Here is a 13,488-nt window from a genome sequence, read left to right on the forward strand (position 1 = left end):
AGTAATTTATCCAAGCTCAGCCCATGAGCTCATCCTCCAAAGAACCAAAAGCTAAGAACTGAAAATTTCTGTCAATCCTGAGAGATTCTCATAGTTCTTAGTGTGTGCAGCTGCCTGAAATAAAAGGGTTTCTCAGAAATCCTGTGCTCTAAAATCCTAGGTAAAGCCTAGAGGCCTCTGCAAGCTCGGCCTGTCACGCAATCCTTCAGAGCTGTTCTGCTTTAATGAATCTGCAGGCCAAGAGAGGTGAGGGAAATCAATACCTCCCACCAGTTTCCTCTCTCAGAAAGAGCTCTGAGGCTTCTTCTGCTTGTCAGAATAGAGATATACCTCATGGGATGGATGTGTTCTAGGAAGCTTTGAGAACCTCTTGAACAGTGATAGTTTCACTCCTAGATGTAGAAGGTTTGACCTATCCTTGCCTTCAGAATGACAAGCTTTTCCCGATCCTTAAGTCACATCACTAGGCATTAATATTGAATCTACATGTAGGAAACCTGAAATATGAACTCTACCATCAACTTCCTGACTCTATATGGGACTGTCACTATACAATAGAGACAGACCACAGCTATATGAGACAGTTGTCTGAGAATGAACACTGTGTCATAGAGCATGGAGTGTCCTGCCCAGTGCTCAGGAAACACTGTTAACGTCACTGAACTATGGTCTCAGTGTATGGGACAGTTTCAGAATGGACATAAAGGATCCACAGTGGCCACAGTTCTCAGTCATTCCCTGTTCCTTCATCAGAAAGTCATGCTCGGCTGGACCCGATTCCCACCATCCTCATCAGCTGTCCTAGGTCTTTGATCCACTTTCACATCTGGTTACTAGTGAATACCGTGGGAATCTGATAAAGAAAGATGGGTGGTCACTGTTCCACAGTGAAAGGTAAATAAAGATGAAGACTGGAAAATTGCAGGCCTTGTGAAGCTGTTGTTGGCACCCAGTTCAAAACTCTTCTCTTCACCTAATGTACACTTATGACTTGACTCAGTGTCTGTGTGTCCTACCTTCTCTTAGAACAAGGACTCTGGGCCCTGATGCACATTGGATTTTACCTGATCTGTGAGTCTGTGTTTGTTCTGGTGTTGGAGGAGTAGAGGTAGAGACTCTGGTTGATGTTGGTACATGTGTGGATCTTGTTGAAATAGTTGTGGGTCTTCCTGTAGTTGTGGGTCTTTCTGTAGTTGTGGGTCTTCCTGTAGTTGTGGGTCTTTCTGTAGTTGTGGGTCTTCCTGTATTTGTGGGTCTTGTAGTTGTTGGTCTTCCTGTATTTGTGGGTCTTGTAGTTGTTGGTCTTCCTGTATTGGTGGGTCTTGTTGGGGGACTTGTTGGAAGTTCTGGATTTGGAAATCAAGATAAAGCAAGAATTAGTCAAGCCACAAGAGATTAAGAGCTTCTGCTAGGGAGGGGGAGGGATTAGGGGGATGTTGGCCCGGAAACCAGGAAAGGGAATAACACTCGAAATGTAAATAAGAAATACTGAAGTTAAAAAAAAAAAAAAAAGAGCTTCTGCTATAGTACAAGTGAGAGGCTGTCCCACGGCAGAAGCTTCTCTTATAAACTTCTCTTCTTTGTCACTGATCAACTAAAATGTGACAGGGCTGTGGAGACAGCTCACGAATAGCAGGCAGCTGCACTGACAACATGGATAAGGACAGAGCCCATGTTCCCACGGGAACACTTTCTGAATGACAGGTGTCAGATCCTCAGATCTCTCTATCTCTGTCAACTGAGAAGGTACGAGGGCGGGGGCTCCCCTCAGTGGTGACTGACTTCACCCACAGTTCCCAGGCCTGGCATGCTTACTTCAGTCACACAGACACACAATACACCCATGCACCAAGCATGTAGATCCCACACAAGGCACAATGGAGGTTTGCACATTTGGTAGAAATTAGACACTGTATACCGTCTTTTTTCAATCTGAGAGGTATGACAAATATCTCTTATCCAAAAAATGCTTTCTAACGATTTGGAATATTTGCACAAAGATACTATCTTTTGGGTAGGGCACAAGTATAGACTTGGATTGAGGTGGCATCCACATGCCTACCCTTTACATACACAGCTTAAGGTAAGGTTGTAATCTGGGGGGTAATTCTGCACAGGATAGCTTCATAGTATCGAATTTTGCAGGTGTATTATCAAATCCATGCTCAAAGTTTCAGATTTGGGCACTGCAGACTGGGGACTTGGGAGTAGGCCTGTTCAACCTGCAACTCACAAACCAACAGCATCAGACTTGTTAGCATCCGAATAGCTACTGATGTTCTCAGTGTGCAGCATTCCAAGATGGGGCTGTGGTAAAATGGTGCTAGAAGGAAACAGTCAGCAAAGGATGCAGGTTCCTTTGTGTCAGCAGACAGGTGGTCCCTATAAGTAGTCTGCCTTTTTTCACTGACCCACCTATGAACTAAAACCTCACTGTCCAATTGTTCAAGCAACAATTGCTTTGGAACTCTTCTCTATGGAGGATACAGTGAAATCCCTTAATCCAGTGTGTTTTCATTTTGAAATAAGAAAAAAATTATAGCGTTTCTACTGTGGGTAGGGAAGTAGCAGGAGCAGAGCCTTTCCTTTAAATTTAATGCATTTATTTATCCACATATTTGTGTCTTTGTGTGATGTCAGGTATTTTCAGAATCTGTACTCTGATCCCAGCATGTGGGCCCAGGGATTGAACTCGGGTCATCAAGCTTAGCAGTGGGCTCCTTTACCCACAGAGCCATCTCACTCAGTAGCTTTTCTATAGAAGATCAGATAGTAAGTGGTTTTGGTTTAGAAACCTAAACATAGGTGTTCAGGAGCAAGCACTTCTGTTAAAAGGTTTGAAAGTCATGTTGACAACCTAGCCAGCAGTGGGCATGACTGTATTACTATCATCGATTCGCAGGTCTATTAGTATCTGGGTGTGGCCCCAGGTTATTAGATTGTTTTGTCTGACCCTATCTAATGTATAGGCAGAGGCTTGAGCCTAATACAAACCCTCCCTGGACAGAAAAGGAATCCTGCAGGAAGATCTAGTCAGAGGATCACTGTGAGAACAAAGGCAGGAAAGAAGCAACCAGCACAGGGCCTTCTCTTCCCCAGCTCTGAGGCGTTTTATCTCCCAGGTGGATGGGAAAGTGCAAAGGAGCCGATGAGGTCCTGGGACAGCTGGAAGAGGAAGCTCAGTGTGTTTAGACCATGAGAAAATGTAGACTTGGTTGTTAAGATGAAACAAGCTGCTGGATGGATTATGGACTAGCTGGGTAGGTGGTCAACAGTGGCTTTGTAAGCACTGGTGTGTTAACAAGTTATAAGGTTTATACAAGTATCATTTAATTAACTGAAACTAATATGATTCCCTTTCTGGTGCTGGCTCTATAATGCCATGGAGTTATGCAAGAATGTGTTAGACAAGCACCTTCCCAACTTACAATTTTTTTTTCTATAATTTTGTTGGCAATTCCCAGGCTCCTCCCCTGCTTTGTTATTGTTTTGCTTGGAGTTCAAGTTACAGAACCTAAGGCTTCAGGGATGCTAGACAAATTTTTACCATCCCTGTGGCTTTCTTGTTAGAGACTTAACTCCGTGTGTTTGTGTTTGCAGTGTGTGGTGTGTGTGTGTGTGTGTGTGTGTGTGTGTGTATGTGTGTGTGTGTGTGTGTGCGCGCGCGCGTGAGTTTATTCTTACGTGGGTTTATTCTTACGTGGGGAGAGACCATTGAGGCCAGAGTCAGTGACATTGTGTGGCAGCTGTGAAGTGAAGCTTGTTGCCTCTTCCTGCAATGCTGCCTCATGTCATCCTCTGCACTCTCTGACCAGCTTCTTCTGGCTTCCCTAAGCTGTCTCCAAGCATAGTGTTGCAAGGCAGCCCAAAAAAGCAATCAGTAGGTAGAAGCACTTCACTTGCAAGCCTCACCACTCAACTTGCACCCTGAGAGCTCACATAGAGGTATAGAGAGAGATTCTCTCCCCAAGTTTGCCCTCTGACAATTTCATCATGTATACCCGTCACACACCACATGAACGTACACACGCAATAATACAGTTTTAAAAATTAAATTAAACACAAAACACAAGTGCATGAATGAATACTAAAACTAGAATCAGAATAATGCTTCTAATGTAAAAATTATATACAGGTAAGAAGCTCTCTGTTTGTGTTCTAACTGCTTCTCCTGACTTAAGGACCTAACCAAGGTCTGGTTGTTCCGCACTCTATCACTTGGGCTATGGTGAACTAAATCACACTACAGGAGGCTCACTTCCATGACTAAATGATTATAAAAGTCAGAGTTTGCCTGCGTTCTGGGGATTTGGCTCAGATCCTCAGGAGGGCTGCTGGGAAGATCATTCTGAAGGCCGTTGTCTGAAGAGGATACTCTGTCTGCACTGTCATTCCAGCCATGGCAGTGCTCTCTCTCTCTCTCTCTCTCTCTCTCTCTCTCTCTCTCTCTCTCTCTCTCTCTCTCTCTCTCTCTCTGTCTCTCGTCTCTCCCTAGCTCTCTCTCATTCTTCCTCTTAATGAAGTCCCTCTCCAGGTTTTACAGAGAAGCCTCACCGCTCCTCTTAACCTCTTCATACACCATCAAGATGTGAACTCACACAGTGGGTTGTTTCTGTCTAGTGTTCTCCCTCCCAACTCCAGGTCTGATCCTGGCCTTGAGGCTTCCTGGCTCTAATAAAGCTCATCGGAGGGAACTGCACGTCAGGGTCTACAGGCTCAGCGCTGCTGGCCACCTGCTATTACACTGAAGAATGACCAGTGGTCAGGTGTTGGAGGGAAACACGGTCCCACCAGGACATTTCCATTTCTCAAATAACAGTACTTGTGATATGATGTGAGAGACCTAAAGCCTAAGGCAGGGCAGGGATGAGAGCAGAAATTCCCACCTATACCTGTGGCCTGTGCTCAGAAGGCCAGCTGACCATGGCCAAAGGCAGCTCATCTGCGCAACCGCACCTTGTATTGTCTGCTTTTCAAGGTAGAGCTGTGACAGTTTTACAGTGTTGAGAACAGGTGTTTTAATGTCCTAGGGCATAATTACAGAATAGAGGACTCAGTTCACTTGCAAGAAATAAACAAAGAAAATGAAGAAAACTTACCTGCTTTAACCTCCAACAGATAGTCGACAAAATAGAATGCTCCAGGTATCTCTGCTATACAACAGTAAGGACCGCTGTCACTCACAACAGTGTTCTCTATGGTCAAGGACACATTTCCTTCTGAAATATTCCCCTTTAGCTGGTATCGATTGCTCCTCTGATATGTGACCTTATAACCATTGGTCCAGATAAGTGACCTTGTACAATAAGAAGAGCGGCATTCCCCTCGACCCCAACATGTGGGAACCATTTCATCACGGTATGTTGTTGAATAGATACACGGAAGTGTGACAGAGTGACCCTGCACTACCGTATAAGAAGCCACAGCACCTGCGATGTTAAAAAGGGAGAGAGAAAAAGAAAGGGAGAGTCAGTCTTCAACATTTTTCTAAACTTCCCTTTCTTATCATTGGTGTTTTGGGGGTGTGTGCGTGTGTGCGTGTTTACACGCATGTGCACCTGTGTGTGTTGGAGGGGAAGGGGTAGTAGGGAATTATAATTTATAAATTATTTTTGTTGTTCTTACTTTGTTTTCTCAGCCAGGGTCTCACTCTGTAGCCTTGGCTGGCCTGGAACTTGCAGCATAAATCAGGCTGACATTCAAAGTCCCAGAGCTCTGCTGCCTCTCCCTCCCATATCCTATATCATTAAAGACTCATTTTGACAGTTTGACTTTAAAGGCTCTAAACACTTTTTTTCTGTCAGCATAGTCTTCCTCCGTGCAATTACTTGATAGATACATCTGAAAACAAAACAACTTATTCCACGGTGTAATGTTCACCCTGCTTCTTCTCATCTCCTTTTTCTTCGGTGTGTATGTTTCTTTTGGACTCAGAGTCTTGCCAAACACCTCATCTGGTTTAAACTCAAAATCCTCCCACCTGACTCCCTAGTGCTGGTGATAAGCATGGGTTACTGAGAGTAGCTCAAATGTTTCCTTTTTATACACTTACAAATTTTATTTCAGAAGCTGGGCACACCGGTAACACTTGTGTACCCAGAACTCCCTTGTATTCCCAGAACCTGTGAGGCAGATGCAGAAGATGAGGAATCCAGGGCGAGCTTCACCAAACTAATGCGTTCAAGACAGGTCTAAGCTTTGGAGACTCTGTCTCAAACCATCCCCTCTCCTCCCCCACAGTGCTAAAGACTACAAAATCACTGACCCTCCCTCCACATATTCTGATCAATGAACAGAGCCAAGGCCTTGTTTATATAGCAGTTTTGGCTTCCTGGCAGAACTTTAGTAATGCCAGAGTGATTATCAGAAAGGAATTTAGGATATTATCAGGAAGGGCAGGACCTTATGATTAGCCCTTTGCAAAAACAAAACAAAACAAAACAACAACAACAACAACAACAACAACAAAAACCCTAAATTATTCCCGCAAAGTGATGATCCCTTCTTATGTATTGGTGACATCCCCAGAAATTGAACCAGACACACTTGTAAAGAAAGATAACAAAGTTAGAGAATATGCAATCAATCACTTAATGATGCAATTTTGAAAACTGAAACAATTAACTATAATTCTTATGGAAATGATGGAAAAAATTCTTAATACCAATAGTTTCCAAGGTGGCCTTTAAAGGAACTTTGAGGACTGATGATGTAGCTCAATGATACAATGCTTGTCTAGCCTAGGCTAGCTCCTGTATTAGATTCCCAGCACAGGAAAGGAACAAATAAGCAACAAAATTACAAAACAATGAGCTATGAGACTCCTTAATCATCTATGTAGAGGCCTAGGCTATGAGTTTTTACATGATCTGAGAAAGTACTCTCCTTTTTGTATTTCTTATTGGGACACTCATTCCTTGATTTTCCAAATACCTTTCTTAGGATCACAAATAAATGCACTCTATTTTAATTGTCATAAAAATAAATTATATTTTGTATGAATCATCTAAGCTCTTTGAATGAGAAGCAGGAGGATAGAAGTTTGAAGTGATCCTCAGGTATCTTTGGAGTCTGAGGCTAACATAGACTAACATAGCCCCTGTGTCAAAGACAATTATGTTCTTCCTTCTTTTGCCCCTTTAATGGAGTGTTTTTGTGTTTTGTTTGTTTGTTTGTTTTGTTTTCGGAGCTGAGGACCGAACCCAGGGCCTTGCGTTTGCTAGGCAAGCGCTCTACTACTGAGCTAAATCCCCAAGCCCTAATGGAGTGTTTTGATTAGAAAGTTTTTAAATTACATACTTGTTTAAATAGATAAAAAGGCACAAAGAAATGCAATGAAGGCTGAGTTTGACTAGCCATCCTGCATGCATACTCAATAACAGTTGCGTGTGTACTCGTGTTTGCTTGTCATTCACATGCATGCGCCCCTTGCCTCACATTTTCTTGTGGATCATGTTTGTTTAGCCATCAGTTTTGAAATTCGTACATGCTAAGTGAGTTCTGTGGACCTACAATTTAACCTGGTTCTCTGCTCACTACATAACCCATGATCAAACAAGCCCAAGGCTTGCCATCTCTTCTGCCACCTCCAGCCTTCTCAGCATCCCCAGCCCATCTACTCACTTACCTGGGAGAAGCAGCAGGAGGCCTGAAATGAAGACTTGAAGTTGAACCATGGTGTTGACCTGAAGGACAGTGACAAGTCACTCTGGTTAGCCGTGGCACTCAGCACACTATGTCTTCATCCTGACTGTATGAATCCCACAGGACTCTCTGTTAGGGCACCCTGTTCCCCCAAATACACTCTTCTATCTGGGTCCTTGCTCACATAGAGCCATCCATATGACTTCTGGCCATGACACAAATAAGGCAGCAAACAGAGAAAACTGAGGGCAGCCATTAGAGAGTATGTTCTCGGTAGAATCTAAGCCAAGGCCAGCCCTCTAATGGTAAAGGTGAGCTTGTCCTCAAGATGGACACTGTACTCTTCTGCTCAGAGACATACTGGTTGGTTCCTAAACTTCAACTACCTTAAACACAATAAGATGGACTGAGCTAGAATTCAGCCACACATGGTGACAGAGACCACATCTTCCTGAGTGATGTCTAGAGACACCTACAAAAGCACTGGGTACAGATTCAAACCTTAGATCCGTAGAGCTCTCTACACCTAGATTTCCTCCTGGGTAAAATAGCACTAATGTTTGCTCAGCTTCCTGGAGAATCTGCTGTGAAGGAGACCCTGATCTATCTACTCACAGGCACAAATTCGTAAGGAATCCCCAGGGCAGCTACTTTCAAGCCCATTTGTGGAGGATGATACCTGTCTTCAGATTCCAAGTTCTAGATTTTAGGTTTTTTTTCTTAATTGTTAAACCATAAAAACACTAATAAGACTGCCTAGTACATCATTAACTCCCCTTTTGGTCAGAAGATTCTCTCAGAGAGGAAAGAAGGCTGTTACCAGTCTTAAAGATACTAAGAGCTTTCATGAAGCCAGCATAAGCTCAACATTCAGGCCTGGGGTCCTGCACTAGTCACAGTAACAGTGTCTGCACTTAGAGGAGATCAGAAAACTAATGCTGTAACCTGGTGACCAAACACTGAGAATTTCAATGGACACTAGACAACTTTGGAACACATAAAACCCACGCAGGACATGACTATTTTACTTTTGCATATAAAAGTAGTGAGCAGAACACTGTACCGACTACTCTGTCCCTTTAAGAGTTCTATTGAAGTAGATAGTGTTATGGACACAGGCATTCACTGTCTCACCCAGTTGACTATTATCTTCACGTGAAATAACTCTTGCTAAGGCCTCTCACGGGTGACCTATGGCCTACTCTCTCATAAAACGAAGAGAACAGACAGTGGTGGAAAATGGCTCTTTACAGCCCCCAAATCAATGCATTTTCCAAGTACCCTGGTAGGAGCATCAGCCAAAAAGGCCGCAGCAGAACACAGTCTGTCTCTCTCACCTTCTGGAATGAAACAAATAGGTGAGATCGACCATGCAATAAGCACCTTGCTGGTTGCTAGAAACCTTTTCATTTTTGCCTTCACATGTTTGAGAAGAGCACTTGGGTCCATCCCCAAACATCAGAGTTTGAGTTGTGGTTCCCTGTTGAAGCCACACCCGTGAAGATCCTGCATGGAGACTGTGAAAGGATAGAACTCTCAAGAGGCTTAACAAGCATTATTTCTCACCTCTTCCCTCAGTAGCCATTTGCTACCAACCCCTGCACTTCACCTAAAGTCCTTGTGACAATCAGGACAGCTTCTGACATGCACAGTTACATTTGCATACAACTAGCTTCCACCAACACTGGAGCTAAGATGCTTGGAAGATCTGGAATCTGTAGAAGAGATTTCAGGGGCTGGAGAAATGGCTCAGTGGTTAAGAGCACTGACTGCTCTTCCAGAGGTCTTGAGTTCAAACCCTAGCAGCTACATGATGGCTCACAACCATCTGTAATGAGATCTGATGCCCTCTTCTGGTGTGTCTGAAGACAGCTACAGTGTACTTATAAGTAATTTTTTTAAAAAAGAAGAGATTTCTGATGGAGTGGTGGTGGCACATGCCTTTAATACTAGCTCTATGTAGGTGAGGCAGGTAGATCTTTGTAGTCAAGCATGGTTCACAGAGTGAGTTATAGGATAGCTATGGATACAGGAGGAAACTTTAACAAGGAGAGAAGGAGAAAGACAGAGAGACATACACAGATAGAGAGACAAGAGACAGAGAGAGATTGAGAGACCAGAGACAGAGAGAGATTGAGAGACAAGACAGAGAGACTGTGTCCTGCTGTGGCCCATCTGCTTGATGCTCTTGCCAGGGTACTTGGCTTCCTTTTTCTCCAGAACTGTAACAACTCACATAACCTTTTCCACAGTGGAACCTGATTTCCTTCATGATAAACTAGCCCACATCAACTTAATGAGCCCTTGTCACTCCAAATTGGGTCATAATAATCCCTATTTCCTTTGGATTAAGAGCTAGGTTCTTATAATTTTTAAAGATCACATGTAAATGGTTTCATGTCAGACCATGCATGAACATGCCAGGGCACACATATGGTCAGAGGACAGTTATGTGGAGGAGGTTCTGGCTTCTAAAATACAGGTGCATGGGGTTGAGCTGGTAAGTGCCTTTATCTGCTGAGCCATGCCATGGGCTCAAGGACTGGCTCCATTTTGCATTGTTGAAAGATTGGAGAACAAAGCTAAAGTGTCTCTCACACAAGATTGAAACATGTTTTATTCAGTTGGAAGGCAAAATGTTTTCATTCTAGTTATACTACAGCCTAAGGCCAGGCAAATCCCAATGTCAATAAGAAGGGTTTTTGAACCAATTTTTACTTCAGTGCAGTTATTACTAATAAACTGAGAATGGAAGAGTATGAGTCAGCATAACAGGATGTAAAATACTCAGAATTGGGCAAGCAGCTTACACGGATGGGTAAGTGAACAGCTAACAAATAAATACATAAACAATGAGACAAATGGTAAATGTATAATCAGGACAGGGTGTGTCCCACTGACAACCTTAGCTCATAGCTCTCTCAAGGAGCAGGGAGCCCAATTCCTTACCCTGAGGTTTTACAAAGCCCCTGTTATCTGGCCCCTGCCTAGGGCTCAGGTTTGCTGTCCTGACCACCTGTCCCAAGGCCATGTGGACTTTCTTCCCAATTCGTCACCTCAGGTCTTTTCTAGGTGGTGTTCTGTCTTGTCTCTTCCTCCTTCCTTAACCCACAGCTTTCACCTTTCCTCCTTTCCTACTGATCCCTGCTTAAATGTCTGGGACATTCTCTCTGGATCACCTGCAATTTAAAGCATGTGAGATTCTGGAATGATGGCTTCTATCTGTGAGCACAGCACTTATCTGAGGCAGGAAGATTGCCATGAGCTTAAGGGTAGCCTGGACTATATATTGAGTACCAATCTAGACAATGCTATAGAGTAACACCCCGAAAATAAAGGGAAGAACAAACTGTGAACCATGCCTGATGGCAAACTTATGTAATCCTACTGTAGGAGGGGCGGAAAGGAGGATTGACAATGCTGAGCTAGCCTGGGCTACAAAAGGGGGAGAAATGAAGGAAAACCAAACCAAGTGACAGGACAGACTAAGAGTTGAAGGAGAGCAGGTGGAGGGCAGATGGCATCGTCAGTAAGGATGTGAAGAAGATGGGAGCTGAGGAGCAGAGGCATCAAATAACCAAATCCTCAGGGTTGAATTCCCGCACTAGGCCATGGGCTCCCACAAGACCAGATACTGAGCCCTAACATTTGCAAAGGACAGAGTACAGTGAGACCGTCTTATTGTTTTATTTGTTACCATTGTACTACACTGTGTACATTATACTACCTGGCTGTGTATGAATGTGGGCGTGTCATGGACTCATGAGAAGGGGAGAAAACCCCTCTCTGAGGTTGCTTCTCTGCTTCCCCTTTAGGAGGATCCTACCTCAAACTCAGCTGTCAGGCTGGCCAGGCGCTTTGCTCCCTGAGCCTTCTCCCTGGGGGATGGAATTCTTTGTTAACTTGAGCTTTGCTGTTTTCAGAGTCACTGCATTTAGGGTCAACTCTGACATCCCATGAGGTTACTCACCACCTACAGGGGAGCACTGCCACATGACAAGACTCAGTGACCATCACTGAGTTCCCAGCTCCTCACAAAAGAGCTCATTCATGGAGAAGTGGGGATAGCATCCTGCCAACCACACTCAGTGGAGTCTCGTTCTTGCTTCCTGCAGCCCTCTCTGACGTAGTCCACCTGCTTGAATTCACTTTATTTTCGCCCAGGGCCATGCCCTGCTGATCCCCTTGTACTACTGGGTACTCACTGCATGCACCTCACTGCACCCCAACTCCAGGAGTTTATGCTAGGCCTCCATCCATAACAAGAATCCTGAAATCCCTTCCAGAACGGTCTCTTTATGTCCCACAGCCATCTCCCTGCCAACCATTTCCCTTCACTTACTATTCACATTAAAAATGCCAACATGGGGGCTGGAGAGGGCTCAGCGGTAAAGAGGTTCTAATACTCCTGCAGAGAACCTGAGTGTGGCTCCCAGCACCAACCTCAGATGACTCAAAACCACCCTTATCTCCAGATCCACAGAATGCAGCAGTTAAAAAGGCTTCTGCATTTACATGCACAGAAGCACCCAGTCACATATATACATAAGTTAAAATAATCCTGAAATCAGATAGAATTATAAGGTGATCCTGTCTCATATAGCAAACTCTACCCTTATACTAAAATTTTGCTCATTACACATTTACTACATAGCTATAGTATTTTGTAAAGGATTGTATGAATTTTGTATATACTGGTGAATCAAAGACCAGTGGTCTCATGAAGGTTGTATCTACGTGGAAAACCTCTACATTAAGAAAATGCATAAGCATTTAACAGAGACAGGTAAGAGAGGATAAAGTGTCCATGCCCAGACACACAGCTCATAGGTCTGAGCAGTCAGTACCCCTAACCATGCTGGATGGACAAGTGATCAGAGTGGGGAGAAGACAAAGGAAGCACCCAGCAAGCTAAGGGAGCGTTGGCAGCAGTGCTGCAGGGCTAGGCGTGCACTCAGCCTGCTCTGTCAGCTTAAATGCACTTTCTAATACTGTCACACAGAAGGTCTTTGAGGAAAGCTGAAGAAGGGTTAGCCAGCCAGAAAGAGCTGTGAGGGGAGAAGAGAGAGAGAGGGCAAAGGTGCAGATGCAGGAGAGTGCCTGTGGCAGGGAGAGGACAGGGCCTGGGACAGTGAGGAACAGCAATGGAGAAGAACAGAGGGCAGGGCAGGGACAGGGCTCACTTTGTGAGGGCCCTCCTTTCCCCAAGGACACAGAGAGTCATTGCTGGTGTATGGGGGTACCAGGAGCTGGTGGCCTCTGAGGACTGCTGTGACTGCTGGGCTGACAAGCAAGGACACCTTAGAGTCTGCAGGAGTTCACTGTGGAAGAGACAACAGAGAGAAACATAGTTGAAGGAATCAAGACTCTGTCTGTGGGCTCAGAAGGCAGAGCAAAGTGGGCTTCCTGTAGGCGGGGGTCCTACAGGGGATGAGTTAGTTACACCTGAGCTGTGCATGAGGGGAAGGGCTCTTGGCAGAAGAGGCAAAAGCTGCTCCCACTGCAGGGTTTTGATATTTGAGGGTTGTGTTCTTTTTTTCATACTAAGTGGGAAATATCTTTGGGACCTCATAAAGAAGGAAGGTCTGCATTAAAGATATAGATTGGGAAGAACTGGCTTAGAAATAGACTTTGAAAGGCAGATACTCTGTGAGGCAAGGCCCTGGGGCCTCTGGGATGGCCTTCCATGAAAAGGCAACAGAGAAGAGGTGCCCAAACACAACCAGAAACAGCCCAAGGAGGCAAGAGAAGTATAAAGACAAGAGGGTCCTGAAAGTCAGGGCAGACAAATGCAAAGCAACTGGCAATGATCCCAGCATTAACCTGATCCTAGTGACCTTGCAA

The 13,488-nt window shown here is 44.5% G+C and overlaps 1 protein-coding gene across 3 annotated transcripts in view; it reads right to left on the reverse strand.

Moving 5' to 3' along the window:
• Timd2 (T-cell immunoglobulin and mucin domain containing 2) overlaps window positions 1-13,488 on the reverse strand; it is a 40,953-nt gene that overhangs the window by 11,022 nt on the left and 16,443 nt on the right. For 2 of the 3 annotated variants that reach the window (XM_006246168.4, NM_001013855.1), the window contains 3 exons: window positions 7,628-7,685; window positions 5,100-5,429; window positions 1,065-1,346 (listed from right to left, as the gene is read on the reverse strand). In XM_006246168.4, coding sequence (XP_006246230.1) covers window positions 1,065-1,346; window positions 5,100-5,429; window positions 7,628-7,676 — 661 coding nt within the window. In that variant the 5' untranslated portion in view covers window positions 7,677-7,685. Of the gene's footprint in view, window positions 1-1,064; window positions 1,347-5,099; window positions 5,430-7,627; window positions 7,686-11,470; window positions 11,523-13,488 lie in introns of all 3 variants that reach the window. The other variant, XM_008767669.4, reaches the window with a different exon arrangement.

Source organism: Rattus norvegicus, chromosome 10, assembly GCF_036323735.1.
Source record: "Rattus norvegicus strain BN/NHsdMcwi chromosome 10, GRCr8, whole genome shotgun sequence".
Lineage (NCBI taxonomy): Eukaryota > Metazoa > Chordata > Mammalia > Rodentia > Muridae > Rattus > Rattus norvegicus.